General features: G+C 48.4%; 8 protein-coding genes across 8 annotated transcripts; 4 read left to right on the top strand and 4 right to left on the bottom strand.

Moving 5' to 3' along the window:
* Window positions 1-725: 725 nt before the first annotated feature.
* ILV5 (Ketol-acid reductoisomerase) lies at window positions 726-1,989 on the top strand (the record flags this gene model as incomplete). The annotated part of the gene is made up of 2 exons (XM_033572593.1): window positions 726-1,900; window positions 1,962-1,989. The coding sequence occupies 2 exons, from the start codon at window positions 726-728 to the stop codon at window positions 1,987-1,989; spliced, it is 1,203 nt and encodes a 400-aa protein (XP_033425908.1).
* Window positions 1,990-2,283: 294 nt separating this feature from the next.
* Window positions 2,284-3,547, top strand: ATNIH1004_007979 (threonine/serine dehydratase; the record flags this gene model as incomplete). Its single annotated transcript, XM_033572592.1, has 2 exons — window positions 2,284-2,620; window positions 2,736-3,547. The coding sequence occupies 2 exons, from the start codon at window positions 2,284-2,286 to the stop codon at window positions 3,545-3,547; spliced, it is 1,149 nt and encodes a 382-aa protein (XP_033425907.1).
* Window positions 3,548-3,661: 114 nt separating this feature from the next.
* On the bottom strand, window positions 3,662-7,188 carry ATNIH1004_007978 (uncharacterized protein; the record flags this gene model as incomplete). Its single annotated transcript, XM_033572591.1, has 4 exons — window positions 3,662-4,970; window positions 5,451-5,569; window positions 6,083-6,852; window positions 6,918-7,188. 4 exons carry the CDS (start codon window positions 7,186-7,188, stop codon window positions 3,662-3,664), a joined length of 2,469 nt encoding a protein of 822 aa, XP_033425906.1.
* A 483-nt stretch (window positions 7,189-7,671) lies between these two features.
* On the top strand, window positions 7,672-8,250 carry ATNIH1004_007977 (cytochrome c oxidase subunit VIIa; the record flags this gene model as incomplete). Its single annotated transcript, XM_033572590.1, has 3 exons — window positions 7,672-7,698; window positions 7,811-8,078; window positions 8,171-8,250. 3 exons carry the CDS (start codon window positions 7,672-7,674, stop codon window positions 8,248-8,250), a joined length of 375 nt encoding a protein of 124 aa, XP_033425905.1.
* Window positions 8,251-9,025: 775 nt separating this feature from the next.
* Window positions 9,026-9,821, bottom strand: UBC12 (NEDD8-conjugating protein UBC12; the record flags this gene model as incomplete). Its single annotated transcript, XM_033572589.1, has 4 exons — window positions 9,026-9,178; window positions 9,264-9,553; window positions 9,639-9,729; window positions 9,801-9,821. The coding sequence occupies 4 exons, from the start codon at window positions 9,819-9,821 to the stop codon at window positions 9,026-9,028; spliced, it is 555 nt and encodes a 184-aa protein (XP_033425904.1).
* Window positions 9,822-10,633: 812 nt separating this feature from the next.
* chsG (chitin synthase class III) lies at window positions 10,634-13,766 on the bottom strand (the record flags this gene model as incomplete). The annotated part of the gene is made up of 6 exons (XM_033572588.1): window positions 10,634-10,771; window positions 10,840-11,669; window positions 11,753-12,599; window positions 12,649-13,010; window positions 13,080-13,566; window positions 13,680-13,766. The coding sequence occupies 6 exons, from the start codon at window positions 13,764-13,766 to the stop codon at window positions 10,634-10,636; spliced, it is 2,751 nt and encodes a 916-aa protein (XP_033425903.1).
* A 5,729-nt stretch (window positions 13,767-19,495) lies between these two features.
* On the top strand, window positions 19,496-20,872 carry ATNIH1004_007974 (uncharacterized protein; the record flags this gene model as incomplete). Its single annotated transcript, XM_033572587.1, has 2 exons — window positions 19,496-19,535; window positions 19,590-20,872. 2 exons carry the CDS (start codon window positions 19,496-19,498, stop codon window positions 20,870-20,872), a joined length of 1,323 nt encoding a protein of 440 aa, XP_033425902.1.
* An 882-nt stretch (window positions 20,873-21,754) lies between these two features.
* On the bottom strand, window positions 21,755-23,718 carry ATNIH1004_007973 (putative endosomal sorting complex protein TSG101; the record flags this gene model as incomplete). Its single annotated transcript, XM_033572586.1, has 4 exons — window positions 21,755-23,128; window positions 23,188-23,426; window positions 23,494-23,602; window positions 23,665-23,718. 4 exons carry the CDS (start codon window positions 23,716-23,718, stop codon window positions 21,755-21,757), a joined length of 1,776 nt encoding a protein of 591 aa, XP_033425901.1.
* Between the last annotated feature and the right edge of the window lie 679 nt (window positions 23,719-24,397).

Below are 24,397 nucleotides of genomic sequence, written 5' to 3'. Positions count from 1 at the left end.
TAAAACAGGCTAACAATACTTCAAACCTGATCACAACAGCAAAGAATGTCAAAGGTAAGATCTCAGATGACTCACTGATCAAAATGTACTTCGTACTCAGGAGTACATTGACATTGCCAACTTCCCCAGATGCGAAATTCCTCGAGGGGATCGGGATCTATGACTCCAGTGAACAGAGCCGGACTCCACACTGGTGGTCCCACTTTGATGCTGTACTCTTAAATATAAATTTGGGGGCTGTCATGGCCCTGGCTGTCTCGCTATGCACGGAGTATATTTCCACTGGCAGTCGAATGTGCATAAGAAAGACAATCAGTGATGACATAGCTTGACAAAATCAGCGCGATTGATCATAGGGGATTCTGGCCATGTCTGCGATGGTCGAGACAGCATATCACACATACTCTGATGGTATTCCGTACTGCTATCTAAGCAGGTTCATTGGCACTCCTGTAGATTACATAAAACCCCACATTTGACCGCTGCCCTCCAACCAATCATGTGCCAGGCAATCCGACATCGGCCGGGGAGGAACTGCCTATCTCCGGATCACGTGCTGCCCGCCCGCCGAGACAGCTCCTGGTGGCCGCAATTTATAACCTGTGCAACGTCCACAGATTCTTCTCTCTCTTCCATTGACAATTCTCCGTCCCAATCTCCTCTCTTCTCCTCTTTTTCTTTTCTCCTCAATTTCCTCCATCACTTCCAACTCCTTATCTCTCACAATGGCTTCTCGTGGTCTTCCCCGGGCCCTCCGCCTGGCCCGTGTCGCCGCTCCTCGCTCCGTCGTCTCTGCCGCCCTCCCCCGGCCTGCCCTGGCCAAGGCTGCTGCCAATGCCATCCCTCGCGTGTCAGGCCCCACCACTACTGTGCGCGGTGTGAAGACCATTTCCTTCGCCGGTTCGAACGAGACCGTCTACGAGCGTGACGATTGGCCCCGCGAGAAGCTCCAGGAGTTCTTCAAGAATGATACCCTTGCTTTGATCGGTTACGGCTCCCAGGGTCACGGTCAGGGACTCAACCTGCGTGATCAGGGCCTCAATGTCATCGTTGGTGTGCGCAAGGACGGTGCCTCGTGGAAGGAAGCCGTCCAGGATGGCTGGATCCCTGGCAAGAACCTATTTGACGTCAACACCGCCGTCGAGAAGGGTACAATCATCATGAATCTCCTCTCGGATGCTGCCCAGAGTGAGACCTGGCCCACTCTTAAGCCCCTGATCACCAAGGGCAAGACGCTCTACTTCTCCCACGGTTTCTCCCCCGTCTTCAAGGACCTCACCAAGGTCGAAGTCCCGAAGGACGTCGATGTCATCCTCGTTGCCCCCAAGGGATCCGGCCGAACCGTCCGTACCCTATTCCGCGAGGGCCGTGGTATCAACTCCTCCATTGCCGTCTACCAGGACGTCACCGGCCAGGCCAAGGAGAAGGCCATCGCCATGGGTGTTGCCGTCGGCTCCGGCTACCTCTACGAGACCACCTTCGAGAAGGAGGTCTACTCCGACCTGTATGGTGAACGTGGCTGCCTGATGGGCGGTATCCACGGTATGTTCCTCGCTCAGTACGAGGTTCTGCGTGAGCGTGGCCACTCCCCCTCGGAGGCTTTCAACGAAACCGTCGAGGAGGCCACCCAGTCTCTCTACCCTCTCATCGGTGCCAACGGTATGGACTGGATGTACGCTGCCTGCTCCACCACCGCTCGCCGCGGTGCCATCGACTGGTCCAACCGCTTCAAAGATAACCTGAAACCCCTCTTCAACGAACTCTACGACAGCGTGCGCGATGGCTCTGAGACAAAGCGCTCTCTGGAATACAACTCGCAGAAGGACTACCGGGAGAAGTACGAGAAGGAGATGCAGGACATCCGTAATCTCGAGATCTGGCGTGCCGGCAAGGCCGTTCGGTAAGTCAAGTCCCTTGGGTTTAAAAAAACTGCAGAAGAACTTTTGCTAACTCAATGATAGCTCTCTCCGCCCTGAGAACCAGAAATAAATCTAATGCTATACCAGTATGAGGATTGGAAAAGTTATGACTGTACCATGAATTAATTTCGGAGTTTCAATTAGTTACATAATGCAATTTTAAATATTCAATCACTTCTACCATACTGTACTTAGCGTAGAACAGCGTCGATCTGCAGGTTTATTGGATTGTCACCAATGACTCACGCGCTTCTTCCGATTATCCCCGTCAACCCCTCCATCGCCATTATTCCTCCACCATAGATCAAACAATCCCTTTTGTATATACAGTTACAGATAGATCAAGATTTTTAAGATTATCACAATGTCCGACTCCAAGACCACAGCCCAATCCCTCACCCCGGCTGCAATCCACTCTGCCTACACGCTCATCAAGCCGTACATACACCGCACGCCCCTCCTAACTAACCAAACACTCAACGCCATCGCCTCGACACCGCAAACGCCCTCCTCGCTCGCCGGCACCGAATTCGAAAACCAGGCCCCCGCAAACCCTACCTTCCGGTTCTTCTTCAAATGCGAGAATTACCAGCGCATTGGGGCGTTCAAGGCGCGGGGCGGCTTTCACGCTTTACTGCGGCTTATCGCCGAGCGGGGTAGGGATGAGGTACAGCGGAGGGGGGTGGTTACGCATAGTTCGGGTTTGTTGGTTCATTTTCCTTATCCTTCTTTCTCTGCGTTTCTTGGTTATACGCTTGTAGTGGGTGTATACTGGTTGGAGATTTGCTAATGTATGTCTGATATGGGTGTTTGTAGGGAATCATGCGCAGGCTCTAGCGCTAGCAGCGTCGACGTTGAATATCCCAGCTTACATTGTCATGCCGAGAATTAGCACACCGTCAAAGATAGAGGGCACAAAATCATATGGAGCAGAGGTGATTTTCAGTGGATCGACAAGTACGGAGCGCGAGGCATTGGTGGCTGAGGTGCAGGCGAGAACGGATGCAATCTTAGTGCCTCCGTACGATGATTTCAATATCATTTGCGGACAAGGCACGACGGGTCTCGAACTGCAGGAACAATATCTGGATGCTGTGCTAGAGAATCCGCAGTTAAGTGTGCATTTGCATCAGGGTGCTTTGGAAGAGAGACATCTCGATGCGGTGATCACTCCCATTGGAGGCGGCGGGCTCAATTCCGGCGTGGCGACGTTTTTCTCCGATAAACCAACGAAGGTGTTCGGTGCGGAGCCAAGCTTTGAGGGTGCGGACGATTGTCGTCGAGGGCTGCAGGCTGGAGAGCGCGTTCTGGCAGTCAAGACGTTGACGATTGCGGATGGGTTACGCACGCCGGTGGGGGTGCTTAATTGGGAGGTGATTTCGAACCAGGACAAGGTTGCGGGCGTGTTTTCTGTCACGGAAACGCAGATCAAGGATGCGATGCGGTTGGTGTTGGAGAGGATGAAGGTGGTGGTTGAACCGAGTGCAGTGGTCGGCCTGGCGGTTTGTTTGTTTAACGAGGATTTCCGTCGTCTGGTTGAGAAGGAGGCGCCGCAGGGGTGGGATGTAGGTGTTGTGTTCAGTGGCGGTAATACAACGGTGGAGGCCATTGGGAAGCTGTTTGGATGATGGGTACGGCAATAGGACAGTGTGTAGAGTGAACAGCTGTAGAGCATAGTCCATAGAACATGAGCTGCCCTGAGTCCTTGATAAATATGCAAGATTTCTGAGCAGTCAGGAAGGTCAAGTGAAGTCAACTCCATCATTTCCTATCCGAAAGGTGAACATGCCCCGGTTTCTTCTCTCGAGTCCGTCCAATATCCTGCGAGGCCATTCTTCCTGGCCCCATCTATTCACCCACGCCGAGAACTTCCCCTGCAAGACCGTCTCCTGTCGCATACGCGCATCTCGTTGGGCTTCGTACGGAGTCATCGAAGGCGGAAATGGCCGAACCGCATCACGCTGGACAACTAGCCTTAAGTTGGGAAATATGCCCCAGGGAGCGGGGAGGGTAGATCGAAAAGCCGGCCTATCCGGGAATGAGGTTTCCAAGGGGTTGTATAAATCGAAGGGACCGGATGGTGTATATCTATAATACTGGCCATGGCTGTGGCTTCCTGTCATGGATCTCCCGCTCGCAGCTATAGTAGTATAAACAACCGAGCAGCTGAATTGTTTCTGCAGTCGTTTCAATTCCCCAGCCAGATCTGCATACAGGTCAGAGAGGTAAAAGCTCTGTTTCTGCTGCCTTTCACGTTCAATGTCAGCATGAGGGCGTCCGATCTCCTCAGTTCGAGCGACTTCATCCTGCAGCCTATCTTGCCAGAAGAACGCGCTAGCGCTATCAATAAGTATAGCCCGGAGGGGTCGATCAGAGGATATATGCCGTTGGAGGTCATACAAATATGTTTCCAGGTGCCGTAGTGTAGCCAGGAATGCCGACGAGGACTGTGGACGGAAAACATGGACATGTTTCAGGGAGGAGACCAGCATCACTTCCAGATCATGATTGGACGACCATTCAGATAGATCATTGTCTGCCTCTGTACCCCTTGGCGACTCAGCAGCTGTTATTGTCACTCGTTTCTGAATGATCCCGCGAGCAACAGCCTGTAGTCTCTCTGCTTCGAAGCGGCCGTCGGTGTCAATAAAGACAACGGCAGACTCTTGGCCACCTAGTTGGATTCCGTCACACACAGACGGCAAGACACCAATTGCGGAGAGGTAATATAACAGCTGGGATTTTCCGGATGCAGAGGAGGTGCTTGATATCTCCAGAACCGTGTCGCGATGAACACGAATTGGCGTAGGAGCTTGTTCGGTAGAAAGTGGGTTTACACGGGTTTCCTCTTGCAATTGCTGGCCGTCGCCCAGTTCACGTTCTTCATCTCTATCACGAGGAATAGTCTGTTCTAGCTGCCGTGGCACCTGATGACCCTGAGGCGGATTCACTGGAGTGGGTTTCATAAACACATCTAGAAAATCATCAATCTCTTTGATTCCTAGGCGGCGTTCTAGTGCATTGTCATCGACGGTATCATAGTACGTGGTTCTCAGATCATGCAGGAACTAGCACATTAGCATGAATACATAAGAAGCGACGTTGCGCCAAAAAATAAAGGCTAATATTCAGCCATATCAATCACTACGCAACCAGGAGAGCAAAATGGAAGCAGCTGTACCTCATCCAATTGTTCTTCATACACCTCCCCAAGCAATCTCTCCCCAAGATTGGCAGCCATTGCTGAGACTTCCCTAATCCGAGAATCATATATAATCCAACATTGTAAAATAAACAATAACAGTCTCCGTGGTGATAAAACAATCCCTGTGGAGCTTTCAGTCGTCCGACCTAGAAGATTGTCGGAATATTGCAGGCCAAGGCAAGTAGCATCTAATCTGACATGGGCGGCCGCAAGTTCCCGCTTCCACTCACTCACTTTTCCTCTCCGAGGCATTCAAAACAGAGTACTCACCAGCGTTGCAGTATATCTGTTTAAATCGCATCTCTCATATTACGGATCTGTCGTACGGAAACTGGTCTAAATGGCTCCTCTCGTCCCAGTGTTCTCCGCCGAATCTCTCCCTGGTCATGTCAGCATCATCCGTAAAAACTTCCAAGAGAGGCGTCGCAAGGGCGGTCCCGTCGAACTAGAGAAATGCAAGCTTATGGAAATGGTGCAATATTCTTGTAATCCGCCGCAGGATGGGATCCCCAAGCCAGGTGTGGTCACTTGCAAGCCCGTGGTACGGTTATTCAGGCGGTATGTTGTTGGTTCTTCGTTAGATTGTCGCTGTTTCTGACTGTGTCTCTTAGCTGTGCCAATGGATTGACCGTTGAAACGACTGCGTGGGAGCCGATCAGGCAAGCGGAAGAAGAGGCGAAGCGCAAGGCTGCAGTGGAGGGTGATGCGAAAACCGACGGCAAATAAAAGTATGGACGGCCTTATTAACGGCATTGCGTACGGAGTTGGGATTCGGCATTCGCTCTACAAGTTCTGATGAGATACCAACAGCTACAATTTCTCGTTCAGTTTCTTCCTTTGCATGTTCAAATCAACTCCATGGGTATCTTCTCGAGTATGGCTATACTACAAAAGTCAAACGCCCTGACGCCAATCCCGTGTTTTCCCGTCCTTCACGCATCCCCAATTATGTACCCACCCAGCTTTCCACCCTGGGGATGCCCGATGTGTCCTTTACTCCAGGGGTTTTTTCCTCCGGTCTCCGGTCTCGAGACACAGTCGACTTGCGCCAAAGATCCCGTTCACAGTTGATAATAGGCGGTAGTTCGATGCTCAGCGACGTCTTGCTTCGGTTTAGCTTAATCTCCGTATCGGGTGCAGCTCCAGAGTCTATCTCCATAGACGCGACCAATCCAGGAACAGTTGCGGGCTTTGGCGTTTTCTTCAAAAGTTCCTTGACAGTCTTTTCGAACATACTGTCCATGCTCTCTGTCCTCCGACCCCATGACTTCTTATCCCTGCCCGAAGACCCAAGTTGATTGTCCTTGAAGGCTGCTCGAGCAAGTTTGCGCAAAGCCTCCTCTCCATGACGTCCATCTTCTGTTGCACGCTCACGAATCTTTCGGGGGTCTTGCTCTCGCTCGGTGAATACGGGAGTATGTCGGTAGGTATGTTTACTGGGAAATTCGGGGAAATGTTTGGGGATGTGCGCGCTTCGGACTCGATCGTCCTCGCCACTGAGCCGGGGTCCGAGAGATGGTAAGGTCTTAAAGGAGTCGTCTTCTGGTGGAGGGCTTGGTAGGAGAGTTGGAGTAGGTTCTAAGTCCCGAATAGTTTTGACGTGTGGGATGAGGTCGTCCACGCGCAGGGAGTGTCTCTTCAAAGCATGTTCGAAATCTTGTGGAATAGGTTGTATGCGCCGGCTTGAGAGCATTGACTGGCGTATGTATGATGCAAATTTCAGGAGATCTGGTATCAATTCAGTCAGTACCATCTGGGTCAATATCTTCACATATACCGTTTTGATAACGTACACTCCTCCGCTGCATTGCGAAAGCTATCCAACGCCACCGGATCGGCCAGGTCAAACCCATTTTCTCTTAATGAAAATCCAATAGAGCGACTCATCAAATGGTCGATGGAGGAAGCATCAGTAATGGCAGGCTCCGAAGTGGCTGGGATGACAGGATTCTGTAGGCGATGGTGGTGATGATACGGGCGCTTAAGCTTCTTCACATCCGAACCATGCGACTGCCCTAACGGCGAGGATGAGGAGCGCTTGAAGGTAGGCTCAGAGGTGAGCATGGCGAAGTGGGCGTTGAATGGTCGTGGAAAAGGGCAGGGTGTTGGAGCCAAGCAAGTCTCCGATGTCCATTGAATCACGTGGTTTACAAACCTGAGGCATACATCAGGTATCCCCCTGGGATCACGCCGTATGGAAGACGAGGAAGATGAAATACCTAAGGACAATAATAAAGCTCATATGGAATCCAAAGAAGCAGCATACTGTAGACTGTAATCCCATGTAAAGCGAAAAGCATTCACATAGTCTCGTGGTCGTCTGTCCATCCCGAGCCAAATCCCTTCCGCCGTTTCCAACCAGTCAGGCCACTCACAGCGGTCGCTTACGTGCCGGAACGAAAGCTTCACCTCGACTTTCACTAACATCGTCGTCACTTACTTCTTCTCCTCTCCCCACCTCCCCTCCACCACCCAAAGCAGGTCGTTATCTGCTACAATCGCTTCGAGTCTGTCTCTTGAGTCAAACTCTGTATTCAGTCCATCACAATGGCCGCTATCGCCCCCATCACCGGCGTACGTTTTTATCCCACCTCAGATAATCCCACTTGTGACATCAGCTTGAATCCAAGCAATAATTCCTCACTCACACTCAATGACGCCTACGCTAACATTTTCGTCTATCCAGATGCTCCGCCGCAGCCTGGTCCTTGACCTGAGCACAGCCTTCGGTGAGTCCCTACCCATGACCATCTCGGGATCACATCCGAAATCTGGACAGAGCAAGAATTTCTCCGGAACCCCGGTATTGGGAAACGATATCAGCATAGTGAACCAATCGCTCCAGCTGAGAATCAGCAATGACACTTTCTCAACTTTTCACTATATCAAGAGGCTGACAGAGCCGTGTTTGTATTTAGGCTTCGGTACCACTTTCGGCTACCTCTGGTGGTACGGTACGTAAACGTCTATTTCCATTTTCCCCTGCCGACCTCATTTCCTCTGTCCCAACGACATTCTACTTTGGATCTTCTCCTAACTATACCAGGCTACCACCTGCCCCGCGTCCGCGCCCGTGACAACTACTACACTCGTCTGGAGCAGGAGCGCGCTGCCCAGCAGGCATAGATTCCCTCCATCTACAAACGACGCACAATTCATTGGGGTTCCACGATACCCTGACTAATCTACACGCCGAGTCCGGATATGTCGGTCTATTCTGTTGAAGAATTCTTGTCAAGTGTCGGCGGTATGAAGTCCAGAAGCTAAGTACTTGAGATTGTACCTATCTTTCGCGTTGGTCCTAGGTTGTGTATCGGAGGTTTAATTGCATGCCATGGGAGAAATACCAGAAAAGATACAGTGTTTGATTATTATCTTAGTTGTTGAGTTGTTTATGCTGGTTGTATATATACGCTTGTAACTCAAACGGTGTGGTTGTTGTTGCTATATCTTGAGTCTTCCGAGGTGTGAGCCCAAGTAGATACGGTCATAGTAAAGGGGTATTTATCTGATATAGGCCATTCCGTGTTATTTGTTGGCTACCAGATCTGCTCTACATCTGTAGAATAAACTCAAGATGCGCTAGTCAGCCTTACGAGTATCAGAAGTATCTATAGAGTACAAGAGAAATACATAGGTAGAATAAAAGCAAAGCTTCAACTCCATAGCATGTATTCATTACTTTCGTGAACAAGTAATCTATCCAGTCGCTAATTAATTCATATTTATAAATGCAGGGGAAGACCTCATAATAGAATAAGTCTCCTTCTCTTCACATTGCCAAGTGCCAACCGTCCCATATATCACAGGTACAGGGATCTGAACCATGACCACACTGTTTTTTGAATTCCGGTCATTGACGTGCCCAAGGCCTCCATATAATTTTGTCTGTATGCGATATTCATTTCATGACACGTTCATACTGAACTCCCCGGACGGCGCCTCCCCCCATTGACGTGCGCACATTTCGCTTGAAAGCATCCCGGTGTTGACGTAGATCATCGGCGGCTTCCTTGTTCAGTGGATCGGAGGCATTGGGTTCAAGGAAAAGGAACTAGAATAGCCCCATCAACATCAGCATTTACCACGCAACATAATCTATCTCCATAGACTCAACTGGGAGAGGGTCTAATACACACCTGCATGCCCACAATTACCGCATTCAAATTGAGCACAGGCTTCCAGTCTTCGCGAAGGATATTCAAGCACACATTCCCTTCCAGGTCGATATTAGGATGATAAATCTTCTGCGTACATTTAACTTTCGGCGGATCGTGCGGGAAGTTCTGATTCACGTTGAAGTTGAAATGGAATGCACCACCCTTGTACATGCCCTCGTCGGGTTCGATAGAAAGGGTGAAGTTAAGAATATCGTCGGGGTTAGGGAAAGTCATTTTCATTGTACTCCCGAGGGTCAGTTCCTGGAGATCTAAGCAACAGCGTGTTAGTTGATTCATCCGAAGAGATTACGATTACTCGGGTGAGAAGATATATCGGGCGTCGTAAAAGCATACCCCTCTGCACGCGGAGCTGAGCCGCAGTGACCTTCTTTTTCTTTTTCCCAGCTGCCCCTTCTGCATTTTCAGCTTGCTGCTGCTGTTGTTTCTATGGTATTACAACGTCTGTTAGGATCTAGGCCACTTCGACCAATGGAGGAGAATCGAATGCCTGCGTACCATAGACCATATCTTCAACATCTTGGATGAAACACGCCACAAGACCCCTTTGGCAACTTTTAGGACGAGATGTGGGATACTATCTGCTGATATGTTCTCTGACAAGTAAGGAAGAGGTCTAACAGGAGCAGACTGGCCGAGAAGGTGGTTCTTATGGCCAGACAATTAACGTGGAAAGACGCAATAAGAATGTCCCTGCGGGGTCTGCTGAGCAGTGAACCGTTTTATCCGCTTTACCGGCAAGTAAAGGTAGCCTCGCAAGACACACGTATTGGCTAGAATGCAATAAAAACGATGAATGAAAAAGACAAAGACAAAACGGTCGAGGTTCGAGAGTAACTTCAGTCGAGTGCCTATCGAGTACGAAATGAACACCTGATCGGTAGATCGCGCAAGTAGCAGCAGTCGCCTTACCATGCGCATCACCGCCTCCCAAGGCGGCAATTCCGATGGACTCAGCATCTCTCCAAACTCTACCATCACAGATTAGGAATGAAAACTAGTTGACCAAGAAATTCTTCATTTCACGGCCCAGTTGCGCCATGAATGCATCCTAGTTATTCTAACCGCTAAGACTCTACGAAACATCAAAGCACCTGCGGCTTGTCAACCGCATAAATCCAACCATGACAGTGTAAGCAAATGAACAACAGTGTAAAAAAAGAGAAAAAAGCAATGTCGAAAGAAAAAGAGAAAGAAAAAAAGAAAAATGAGAGGGAAAGAATGGTAAAAAATAACAAAGAACAGGCATCGTATGTAGAATACAAAATTGCAGAAATGTGCCTATAATAACTCCGACTTAAAAGGCACCCTTTGTTCATTACGGGGTCTCTCTACCGCCGGGCGAAGCAGCACATTATACCTGTCTTACCCAGGAACCAGCAGGCCCCAATGAAACGGAATAAGGCCACAATAGCATTAGCCCACAGCAAAGCCTGGAAAAATCGTGAGGTCCGATCGGTTGCCGAATTCTGGAGAGAGAATCGTCAGTCCATGTTCCCGGAAATGTTCATAAGCGAAGATGGAAGGGAGCACCTACCGTGAAACCAAACTTATCAACGCCGTCACTGGTGATGCAAACCGACATAAACGCATTGCTGAAAATCCAGAGGGTCACAAGTCGTGTTCGGAAACTCTTGTACGAATCATCCAAAGACTTCTCCTCCTTCTCAACAGGAGCAACGTAGGGAGTCAAAGCACGCTTCACAGTAGCTTCAAACTGGCTATCGATATCAGCCTGCGGTTTGTCAATTTCTTCGATCACCGCCTCTTTATCTCCCTCTTTTGTGGTCTTCGCCGACGGCAGGGCATCAGCCTTGTCGGAACCCTTGGTACCCCAGGACACATCATGCCAGTTGCTAAAAGCATAAACATTGAGAATGTTGATGTAGGAAGATTGCACGGCCATGTATGCAGGGAATGAGGTGAACATGTGCCATGGGTCCAGGTACATGAACGACGCAACAAAGTAGAGACCAAAAGTGGCAGCAAGCGCGATAATGATAATACCAGCGCCTGTTGATCCGAAGAATGAACTGAGGAACGGTCCAATGCCATGATCGGTATCGAAATCCATGGGAGCGTTTCCACTGAAAGCACGGACGACCAAATACAGTGCATCAACAACAATGTAAATTTGGATGATACCAAACACCACAAATGACGCGAGGTACGAGTACTTTGAACCCTTAGGACGGTTACCCAGAGCAAGAATGAACTGTAGCAACAGGAATCCCAGATAAACATATTTCACAATCGTATTCACAACCGGGGTAGCAGTGTTGCCAAAGGGGAAACTGGTGTTATCGTTATTCTTGCTGGGAGTCCCAACCAAATCCATGATAACGGAAGTTGTGAGCCAATACGACGCTACGAAGACAATGTCAGAAAAGATATTTCGAAGGTCTAGAGGGGAAGGCTAAGAGCGAGTCGGAAGGCACGAATACACTTACCCAAAGAGAACCATGTAAGGATGGTATTGAACACATTGTACAGCATCTGAATGTGCAAAAAGAACATTCGTATCAAATTGTGTCCACTCTTGTACATTCTTCCGAAATGCATAAGCGAGTAAATACCAGCCGCGAACGAACCGTTCAGCCAACGACGACGCTGGGAAATGAATTCAGCTGCACCTTCAGGCACATCGGTTTCACCCTTGGAGGCCTTCACGTAGGACAAATGCCATTTAGAGCCAGCCTTGGCAACCAGTTCGAAACAGAGAATTCGATCTTCGGCCAAGAACATGTTCTTTTTGAAGATATTCATGCCTTCAATACCCTTCTTACCCAACTGTTTCGAAAGTGTGTGATCACCATGGAAATATTGTTCCAACGGGCGACCCATGATAGCGCGGAAGCGGTAAGCAGAGAAGGCGCCAGGCAACACACTGACATATCCAAATGAACTCTCAAGCGGCTTGTCAAGGATATTACTGATCTTGTATTCGAAGTTCTGTGCGGCGACCAGGGGGTTGATCAGGTTCTTCCAACCTTTACCCAACATAGCGTGAATTTCACCACAAGCACCTCCAAGGTCCTTATCGTTATAGAAGGCTTCCCACAAAGCCAGCAATGACTTGTGGCCAGGCTTTGTACCAGCATCAAGAAGAATACACACCTCGGGGTTCAGAATGCGACCAAATGCATTGAAGAGCCATCTGTGAGAGTTGATCTTCTTGCTATTTTTCTGCTTCAGACAAAACATCATCTGAACTGGTGGAAGGGTGCTTGGCCCATCGTCGGCGGGCCTGATGAGTTGTTGGTTAGGGGTGACGGACAATTGCGTCGTATATTCAAACTGCTTGCGGTTAGCTCATTCAAAGAATCGTGGCCAAAAACATTCATACAATATGGGCCACAGTTTCTTTGCCGTCAACATCACGCTTCATAACACCATCCTGGTAGATACCGATAGTAGCCAAGACATCCAAGGTATCCTTATCGCACGGATCGATACCATCAAACACCAAGGCAACGACAATCTTCTGCCAAGCAGGACCACCCTTGTTCCAGAACTCTGACTTTTTAAGGTTTACAATGTCACGGATATTCTGCATCACGCCATGCAATGTACGTGCTGTAAGCGTCTTGTCTTCGTTATAGTAGGTAATTGCAATGAGCAGCTCGGTATGCCGGTTATACATGGCAGGTCGAAGATTGTAACCATTATGAAGGGTGAACTCATTTGGGTCACATGTCGCAGCAGTGTCTAGTCGTAGGAGAATTCACATTAGCTTTCCCCCCCGGATAATGAAGCCACTCTAGCGGCGCCACTCACATCGCATGTGTGTAAACTCTTCGCTTCCGCCTTCAAGATCATTCCGATACTTGGCTTGAATAGCGTTTTGAATCGCACTAGGAACAGGATAGTCCACACTCAGGACGGAACCTTGAACAAGCTTGACCTTCCTAGTGGCATAACGTCGCAAGTTGCCTCCGCCACCGCCACCACCAGGAGCCTGTCGCTGTCGCCATGCTTCTGTAGAAGAGGTCTCGCTCCGAGCGTAGGGAGAAGCTACACGGCCGGGAACACCAAAGGCAGTCGCTGGATTCTCTGAAGAAGTGCCGGAATAAACGGAGCCAGTGGTGTTGTACGGATCATGATAACCTGATTCGGGAGCATAGGTTTCGGTCAAGCTGTAGCCAGAGGTGGGACGGGGTCCAGGCGACAGGCCCCGCTGGTGAGGGTCGTCAAAAGGGCCGGCGAAGGGACCCTGCTGGTTCGATAATAATCCTCTAGAGGCTTCTTCTTCATGGTTTTCATACTAAAATGCGTCAATGCATTAGCTCCTGTGCAAAGAGGGGGTATAAAAACAAAAACAAAAAGGAAAGTAAGGAAAAGATAATTTCACGCTTATCAACATGGAACCCAACTTACCGAAGCACCATGAGGAACGTCTTGAAGTCGATGTCCGTTATTATCGTCATAATTTGGCGAATGACCGCCAGCGCCTTGGTAGGCCATATTCAAAAGGGTATGCTAACAGACGAGGTGGTTTCGCACGGTGAAAGGAAAAAAAAAAAAAAAAAAAAAAAAAAAACGAGAAAAAAAAAAACGAGATCGCAATGCAAGGCAAAACGGAAAGGGGTATCGGAGAAGGTGGTAAGGAGTATCCAGATCGGGTAGGACAGAACCTGTCAACAATGAACGAGACCGACACAAGTTGAACAGGTTGAGTAAGAAAAGAGAAAGTAGAGAAGCGGCGAAGGAAGGAAAAAGGACCCCAAATCAAAGGAACAGGGACTATTGGAAACCGAGACGGTGAAGTTGGCGAAGATTGCGCGGGCACAGCAGGAACGTGGAAGAAGCCACCAGGGCTACAAAGGAAGCCCGCAAACACAAGACAGTAAAGTGAGAGAACGACAACAAGGTAAATCTGGCTACAAAAGACAGTAACACCCGGAGAAGCGATACTCTGTATAGGACAACAGAGAAATCGAAAGATTTCCAGGACTGAAGCTGGGAGGGGCAGGAGAAAGGGGAGAAACAAGGGCAATAAAAAAAAACCCCCGTAATACTGAATAAAATAAAAAAAAAGGGTACAACGTCTCAACAGCAGTGAAAGGCCAAAAAAAATAAAAATAAAATCTTGTAAACGAAAGCCAGCCTCTCATTCAGCCCGTTAGTTTTTGAGCTACTCCATAGGACTGACCCTGGCGCGTTTTCGGCTTGAAAGACGGCGCCGGGATAGTGAGCCAAGTTGGGGTGGGTACTGGATTCCTTACCAGAGAGATGGGATCGGATGTTGCTAAAGAAGCACCGGGCTTGTAATCTCGGTATTGGTTTTAGCCGTTTGTTAAAAGTACAAAATGTTTAGGTACAGGACCTGTTTATTCTAATATATTCATTTATCTTGAAGGTGTGATGGAAATTAGCATCTGACAGGGATATTGAGGACGACTTTCTGGACACATCCACGCTCATGGAATGCCATTATTTGCCGAGACCTCCCCAATGCAGTAACTTACCTCTCTCCATAGTATCTGCTACCTACAATTGCAACCAAACACCGGCTCTGTATTTACTTAGTAAAACCAATACAAAGGTAATATACAGAGTTTCATAATGGATACCTATTCTCCCCGAATATACTCAACAGAGCACAGTACCTTCAGTAGCAAGTAAGTATATTATGGTTATTTATCTTGGTTTATAAAGTTCATACACGTAGAGGCTACGGATCTTGGGCCTACTGACCACAATATGCCGAGAAACATGTATTAAGATTACAGTACACGGCTGTTTGTCCTACCTGCATTGGATGAGCATGGACCCTGCTACCTCGAGTTAGACTACTGTGTAGAGTTTCCTTTGACTGCATGCGAATATCGCCTGAGACAATCAACAGTCCAGTCATGTATGGTAGGCAGGGAGGATGGTCTTTTCAACCATGGAGGTATCAGCAAGGGAACAACACCCCTGCCCCCATTTCATTCCTTCCAATGTTCTTTGAGGCTTAATGAGTGTTTCTATTGGCTGATGATGGTAAGCTGAATGCCTCGTGCCAGTTTCTTATATGCCAGCATTCCATACTATCCCTCGCCAGCATAAATGCCAGTTTTTCAACCCGGTCCAAATGGCGGTTTATAATCTAATATAACCAATCAGCATGCAGCAGCTGCGACTAATTACTATAGAGTTGTTTCGGCTGTATTACTATGCATCTGGAAAAATAAGGCATAGATCGATAGATGTCCCCTCGCACTCTGCAATCTACCTATCCACCTATCTTAGGAACTGGGTACGAAATATACTGTACGGTATCTGTATCAGTATCAAATAAAACAGCCACAATACGTACACGAAAATTTCAGGGGGCGGGGGCCGCCCGATACCTCGAAGAGGTTACACTCCACTAGCCAAATATAGCCTTGTGGGGAATAGAATTCCCACCTAACAAACCGTGTTTAAAGGCCGTTGGTCAATCGAACGCCACCATTGGCGCTAGTAATCAGAAGTCCGAGGCAAAGTCTGCCAAACTCCAAGAGACTCAGAGCCAGAAGGTCCAGTTAAAGGATGGGGGTAGGCTGATTAGTTGGTGTCATGCTCACAGACCAGTCCGCCGTTTCAAATGCGGCTGCCAATTACTGAGCCCCAAGTCCTAATGAGATGCCTTTCTAATTGTTGGATCTTGGGGGGAGTCAATTTCCACCAGCCTCTTCATGGGCTTAATTTCGAAGTCTTTCCCCAGTCCCAAATTGCTATTGCTCATGGTTCGGTGTGGACTGCGGAGCGAAGGAGCTAAGCCAGATAGTCCAGGAAGGAGGTTGTTGATCATCACTGCCACCAAGGCTAGTTAGTGAGTACGTCGGGTTTTTCAGTCTTTTCCAACTGCTATTGGTAGAATTTTTCTGACAACACTGTCCAAGACAAAAGTCGTGCACCACGACCACTGTAGCACTCCTGGAATAGTAAATGAATAGTGAAGGTTGAACTTGCGCAGGATCATGAATAAGGTGTGAACTTGTTTTGCAAAAGTAGAATAAATATGGATTGAATGAGATCATCTTCGTCGACATATTATGGAAGAATTACTAGATTCTATTTGTGATCATCTGTTGATCTTCCGAGTTCTCAACGGCAACCAGATTCCACGCCACGAAGAATGCAATCCTTGTCTTGTGGAAATCTAATAGACGCTGTCAATCTCCCCGCTTCTTTGGTTTCTGTTTATCAGCCTTATCTTTTTTTTTTTTTTTTTTTTTTTTTTTTTTTGCCTTCGTTCAATCATTTGCTGATGTAGCGAGACAGGAGAGAGACATGAGACGTGGCGATTTGCGTAAGTACTTCCAGTGGTCCGAATATGCGTCTTCATCCACTGCACTATTTGGATATCATCAACTTCATTCGTACCTGACAGGAATAATTCTCCGAATTGCAGTGCCTCCAGGTATGTCAGCAAAGCTTAACCCTGGTTGCGTATCTCCCTAAAATAATATATAAAGTAGTACGACACCTAATTTCCGTACAATATAAAAATAGCACAGGGAAGATACACATTATAGGTAGACAAGTTCGTTGCTGCGTAAGGTGCTAGTACTTCAAGGTGTACCAGAGTAAGGCTACTATAAAGAAAGAAATGGAGCCTGCACCATCGGAGTGCTTTAGCTATGCATAATGCTTGTTCCATGCATTTGCTTTTGACGTGGCCAGTTGCAGGTTACAGCAACAGAGTACATAAGAAATTGGTCAAGGAGATTAGAAGTCTTACGGCTATAGAAGTATCGAGCAGTAATTGCTCTTAACAACTAGAATGAAGCATGCAAATGGTTACCGCAACTCCAACAGTGAAAAAGATTCATCACCCGCTAGCACTACATGGTTTCGGTACGTATCCGTAGAGGGATATTATATTGGTTATAGTGTCAGAAACTACATCCATTTATGCATGTATATCTCCATTAAATAGGTGTGAGTAGAAATAAAATGGTATGTAGAGAAAATGTATATAAATAGAGCAACCAGTCTCCACGGTCCATTGATATATTAATCTATAAGGACATATCGAAAATACATATCTAGCAAATCAATATATAAAAACTCAAGGAAGATATCCCCATTTATTAGTCCGTCGAGGAACTCCAACTCAGCCTAATGCTACTATGAACCAGGACTTTACAGATATATTGTATTATAATGAAGTTGTGAAGGTGGATCATTGTTCGGTGGTGGTAATGGCTTGAATTAATCATCATCAAACTTGGCTTAGTAGTCAGTGGTCGTGCATAGGGTGTGATAGCTGCGGGGCGGGAAGCCTCGACTGGTTAATCTTCTGAAACATGATTGCTCTTCTGAACCATGGGATAATCATAGGACTGGAGCTCATCACAAATATTGTACCGACCCAAGAGCTGCAGCTATTTGAATTCACTTTATCTGGATATGCTAAATATTGGTAAATAAGGACAAACCTTGATGTGTGCTCTGTGCTCTATGGAGGTCATAATCTCGGAAAGGCTGTTATACCTAGAATCTACGCATGTACTCACTAATGTGAATCATAGTATGGACTTAGGCCGTGAGTTGAGCAGCGTTGACCATAAAAACGGGGGCCACGGTAGATGATGGACGCGTGGCTTGCCCGGTAGCTACTCCGTATCTAAATTGGAGCGGGATTATCTTTGCTCTATTCCTGCCTACTATTTAGGTAGGGCATGGGAAGCGCTTATATGGACAATAGCTATTGCTGTTGTGTTGCACAAGTTCTTAAGTCGATGGCGTACTCCATGGTGCTTATGGTCAACCGTTGAACCAATACCCGATAATGGGGGTGCGACAGAGGGACCATGATCTTGTCTGTCAGATGTGTTCCTGAGGGGCTCCATCTCGGCCGCGCCTGAAGGTGGGTGTGGCTGGTGATCTGATTGGCCCAGGGTGGCCGATGTAATCTCCTGGAATAGGGAACGTGGGCTGGTCCAGACCAGGGGCAATTCAAACACACACTCTGGTCTCTGGCGCACGCACACACCTACTACCTAGTACTGGTCCTTCGTTGAGACATACTGTAGGCAGTAAGGATAATAATAATCATGGAGCCCTTAGGCATGTCAGGGGCAACTCCATGATCTAGATGCCTTATCCTCCGATGGTGTACAATGTACGTACTATTCTGTGTATGGACTATGGATAACAATGGAGAATAAATAGTACTTTGATCTAGCATTCCTGTACCACGGGAATCCATGCTATTTCTAGTATATGGACTACCAAGGTGGTATTTGGGAAGTGCCAAAAAAGGGTGATTGTTTACCATGGGAGAGAGTCAACTGCAATGTGGATAAACCTCGGACGACTGTTTTTCTTCAGCAATCCGATAGTGTTTTTGGGAATGCTGATCTGGATATCGTAGCAGACATTGTCCTTATTCATATAGAGCATACGCCCTTCTACTCCATACAAACTCCAGTTTTGTGACACTTCCCCTGTATCTTCTCCTCCGCCTTGCATCCGTGGAGATACGGCCTGGCGGAGTGGGCGTAAGACGTGGCTAAAAGGCGAAAGTAAAACTTCGGACTCTCATTCTCTCTCCACCCTTACCCACCACCACCACCCGTTCTCTCCTCTCCTTCCCGTCCCATCCTTCTTATCGTCTTTGTCTCTTCATTTCTCCTTCGTTGCTACGTTGTTGTTCCTTCTCTTATTTCTTTTCTCTCCCATTTCCCCTCCGTCGGGATACTTTTTACTCCAGGGACATTTGACCTCCTGGACTTCCCCTGAGCCTCTTCGTCACTGCCGTGGTGCCTGGCAGCCGCAACGCGCGTATTCCAACGTCAACTTGCCGACCGACTCCGTGAAGCAGCCTATCAATGTACCGGTTTTGACTTGACCGTCGCGGTGACTCGCCAGAACGCTCGAGTGGAAGGATTGCAAAGAGTGACAACCGATTTCAAGATCCTACTAGTTGGAGGATTATGACCTTTTCGTTCTAATTTTGCCTACGTGCTCACCAACATCTTGGTCCACTCGTTTCCATATAGCCCCTTTCTATTCCATTCATTCTGTATGAACCAGCGATAACGCTCACGACTCGACGCCTACTTGAGCATCTACTCTCGTTCAAATATTCTCTTCACGCTCTTTACACCGTTGATCGGCTGGCCACTCTTTTCCTAGACTGCAATATTTCCTGCTATTGCGACAACCTTGACTTCACCCTCAACTATCTGACTATTTTTCATCCTATATCACTCATCATGGCTCTTGAATCTACCGAACTATCCTTTTCCCCAAACGGTATGCCGATTATTCCTGTCTTTTTTGAGCCATACTAACAAAATCTGATTCAAGCCCTTGCCTCACGTTCTCTATTTAAACGGTGTGTGAAATGCTCGTCATCAGCACCAGAATGCCCTACCTGCGAATCTGGCTACACGTGTACTATGATTAGCCAGTCTTGTGACCAATGTGCAACTATGAAATGTATCCCCACCTCATCCAGTGGTTCAGATTCACAGAACGGCTCGTCAGGGGGAGGGAACAACGCGGGCGCTATTGCGGGCGGTGTTATCGGTGGTGTTGCTTTCGTCGCAATCGTCACATTCCTAGTGTGGTGGTTTTTTATTCGCAAGAAGCGCGAGGAATATGCCCAACAAGCCCAACAAACCGCAGTCGAAGGAGAAAAGTCACCCGCACCCACACCTGCTCTACAGTCAAGAAAATCGACGCATTCTATCGCTTCTACCGCCCTTACTCGCGCATCGAACGTCATTCAAATCGCCTACATCCCCGGTGTTACCAATCGATCACCACCCGAAACTCCACTTGTGCCGCCGGTTCCCCCACTTCCTGGTGCTACTCCTGATCAACATTTCTTCATGCCCGGTGATTTGCGCGATTCTTCGTGGTCCGATATGACAAATGAGCGCCGAAGCATTGCGCCGAGTCTGCGCAGCAGTGTGGCCACCACAATATATCGCAACAACGCAATTGTCAGCCCCTTGCCAGCACAGCAGGCGATGCGTACCCGGGCTGCCGTGGTCAGTATTCATAACGGACCAAACAGCCCGCAACAAGCGAGTACGGCGTCAGATGCTCCTGCCGTGCCCGCCATTACTCAGGCACAACTCGCGAAGGCTGGGGCCGCCGAACCAAATAGCAACAGTTCAATAGTAGCGCGGACTGTTACTGCCAAACCAGTCATGGTGAAGGGTTCTTCAAAGAAGAATATTAACAATACGCCTCCAACTGTTCAGGCAATATCCGAACAATCAGAACCCAACACATCTATCTCTACTCCACAATCCTTGCCTTCCAAGCCAGGACCTGAACAGTCTACTTCTGGTTTCGATGCGAGCTCATCAGAAGACGAAGATGAGAATTCTCAGCCAGCGGCCAACAACACCAAGCGTACCGAGACCGCTCACACCGAATCACAACCCCAAACACCCACCGTAATCGAGGATTCCCCGGCCATTGATCAAGGCCCGTTTACGGATCCATCCACAACAGAGACCAAGGCACGGCCATCGTCTCACTTGGAGGCCAACAATGGAACCAGATCAAACAGAAACAGTAGAGGTCCTCCCCCACGCGGCGAGAGCCCATTCTCGGATGCAAATGAGGTGAAATAAGGGGCATGTTGATTTTATTTGTTTGTTCTTTCTTTATTCCCACAACACATGTCCTTGACCATTGATAGTTTGGCGCAAACGGAAGCTCGGTAGTCGGTTTAACCCATTCTAGAAGCTATGCTCTTCTTTCTTTGTATCTATGAACAGGCATACTCTTTCGATCCTATATAAATCTCTTTTGGATCTGAGAAGATTTGCGTCATTCAAATTGTGCTCGCTATATAAAGACTCTATTTTATGTGACCGCTGAATGACGCTGTACCGGTGGTTTAATTCAATCTAATTATTCTAAGTATACGGGGATATTGAGAAGACACATAACCCGTGATAGTGCTCTTTGCTCTAGAATCTACAGCTATGGACTGTAAATAAGCAATTCTATATAAGTACTGTTATATTGTATAACGTTTCCACTCTGAAAAATAATAAAATACTGTTTAGAATATTATTTGGTAAAGTTTTATATCGGGCAAGATACCCAGCTCTTGTGCCTTTCGGTGGTACGTATATTAGCTACATACTAGAAGGTATTAGGGGGTCTTTTGCCCCTAACAAAGGGATTTTAAGAAATTTTATTTAGAACAAATAGTAAATAGTATATACATACGTTTTTCAAATTTAAATTGTCGGATTATATTTCGGGGAAAAAAAAAAGGTCTGCATATTATCCAGCCCGACCGAATCCAAACAATTGATCTACATGCACGGGTATGTAGGTACATGCATCTAGATCCAGGGTGCCATCACACGTAGATATATACAAGTATATTAAATTTTCTGGAGTCTCACAATTTCCGGGGCAACGTTTAGACCGGGCTCGACTGACAAGAGACGGAGGGAGGGACCTTGTGGGCCGGAGGGTGCAAACGAATGGCTTATGATCTATGAATGATCTTCTAGACCCATACCCTTGCCGATCTTTCGAATGAGAGCTCGTTTGAGGAAAGCTTCGCGTGATAGACCGCGTGTGTGTCGTGACCAGGTCTCGACGCTGATGACTCCTTTTACTAGGGCGGCCTGCAGGGCATAAATGGCCTGCTGGATGCCGCGTTCCTCGGCAACGAGGTCGTAGAGCTGTTTGCCGACGACGGTCGGGGCGACAAGGACGTCGTCGATGGGAGGGAGACCGGAAGGAACGGGGTCTCTACTGGATGACTGCGCGGCAGACGAGATGCGGGTCTGGGCGTCTGCGATGACGCCGTCGGCGCGATGAAGGGATTGCTGCAGGATAGAGGTGTTGGATTGGAGGGTTGCATTCAAACCATTCAGCGAGGCGATCTCGCCTTGCAGGGTGGCGATAGCTGCATGTAGGGACTGTGATTGTGAATGGAGGGACTGAGCGGCCGTTTCGGATTGCGCGACGTTGGAATGCAGAGTTTCTGCTAGCGTTTTGGACACGGCTTGTAGGAGAGCGTCCTTCTCGGGGTTGGGGGGTATCGGGGGTGCCGGACCCGTGGGGACAATCGAAGGGAGTTCTAGCTCGAATGGGGAAGTGAGGAGGTCTTGGGCTTCTGGTTTTGGTTGCGCTGCTGGCTGCGTAGTGGGGATGGGATGCTGAAACGTGCGAGGAGAGGGACGAGCAGTTGGCTGTGCCGCTGCGCGCTGGTACTGCGCGCTTGCTTGCTCGTATGCAGGATGGTGAACTGGGACATAGGATGGTTGGTGGTGGTGTTGGGGCCTGGGAGGTAGGCTATGAGGCGGAGGTTGAGCTGGAATGCCATTGCCAACTGACGAAGTAGCTGGTCCTTGCGGATATGCTGTCATCGGCTGTGGTATAGGGTGCGCCGGTAGTTGGTTATGACGATATGGACTCACTGGCCCTTTAGGAACACCGCCCCCCTCAGGGATATGTTGCGCATGATGAACCCTGGCACTGCTGATTCCCGCATGGGGTTGGGTGGATATCCGTCGAGGATCTTGCTCTTTGGGTGGTAGTGGGGGAAGAGTCGACGGAGTGTTATTTTGCTGTGATCGTGTGTTTCGCTGGAGCTCCGTAGCTGGAGTTAGCCCAGGTTTGGGGGGAGGCTGAGGTGGCGTCTGCGGTGCGGGTTGAGGAGAAGGGATGTTTTGGGCCGTCGCCAGAGTATTTGCTGAGGATTCAAGCTCTGGTGGAAGGGGAGGGAGAGGTGGTGGCGCTTGCACTTGTACTGGCTGCTGAGGATACTGCGGTACTGGTTGGGGCTGTTTGTATTGGACTGGCGGCTCCTTAGCGAATACCTCACGGAGTATTGATAGGAGGTCGACTAGAGTCGATCTCTGAACAGTGTGTTAGTAACCTTGCATCGGATACAACAATTTCAAAGGCCCTAGCTTACCTCCCATGCCCCTGCCCAGTGTGCTAGATAATGGTGATACACTCTTCCTTCCAATGTCACATGCTGGCCGACTCGGACCGCCATTTCCTTCGTCGGGGTCACATAGACGATTGGTGGTTCACGGGGGTAGGTATTGGGGACCCATAATGTTACTGGGAACTTGTATACCGTGCCACGAAACGAGACTGGCAGCGTACCTGAGAGTTGCAGAAGTAGGGCTGACAAACCGGTTTCGTAGGCTGGAGGTCATTGACACATGTAATTAGCGTCAACACTCTTTTCCACTCCATTCCCGAAAAGACTCACTGTAGACTTCTGTTCGCGGAGATATGGATGGATACTGGGCTAACACGTTGGCAACATCGTAGTAGGTCCGGTTGGGGTCTTGGTAAGTTTGCCTCGAGTCGTAGTGGTCCTGGTGCGAGCTGAATCAGTCCCGACTGAATCTCGAATACAGGGGGAAGTCGAGGAGGGTACCCTAATCAGCACACTGTAGAGCCAGTTGAGCGTCCTCTGCGGTACCGCAGCCATGTTGACGGAGCTGATGCGAGGGCTGGGAGCATGGTCGATTGAAGTTGACGAATTAATGACGGACCAAAGTCATTGCTCCCCCCCCGCAGTGGTCTTGGCTTCGTCTCTCGGTTGGAAGTGGCAGATGGCTGGAGGAATGCGGGAAGATGAGTTGATTCAATTCATAGAAATCAGAACAGGATGTCTACAGTGGAGCTATAAAGCATTTAATCTTTTAATGAGCTTGACATGGTTGGTATTCTGGAGAATTGGAGTTTAACTTTCTCTTCGCTGGTGGCTGACTCAGCCGCCATAGACCACAAATGATGGGGATTTTGTGTATTTCTTCCATCCCAGCCTGTCTGTCCAACTGTTGATAGGGGGAATCGGGGTTGTCTTTGTTAAGATATGACTCTTATTATGCAAGAATAGAAATTTATTGATACGATTTTCTTTTAAGAACCATGTAGAAGCTCCTGGCGCTGTTCTAATTGTATGCTCGAACATTGGGTTAAGTGCATGAGAATAGTAGTTGAAGTTACTACTACGGCCTCTACCTTCTGTGTTTGCAATTATAGGAACCAGGCAGGGGATATACCTAGTGGCACCTCTGAGGCCTGGTGTGATGCTCATCTTATTGTGCTGATAGCAATATGGTAGCTGCCTTGACATGGTATAAGAGTACTGCGCTCTCTAGAAT

This window comes from Aspergillus tanneri, assembly GCF_003426965.1.
Source record: "Aspergillus tanneri strain NIH1004 chromosome Unknown AapTan_7_pilon_pilon_pilon, whole genome shotgun sequence".
In the NCBI taxonomy this organism is placed as follows: domain Eukaryota; kingdom Fungi; phylum Ascomycota; class Eurotiomycetes; order Eurotiales; family Aspergillaceae; genus Aspergillus; species Aspergillus tanneri.
Note: the sequence above shows the minus strand (reverse complement) of the source record. Positions and strands in the feature narration are given on the sequence as shown.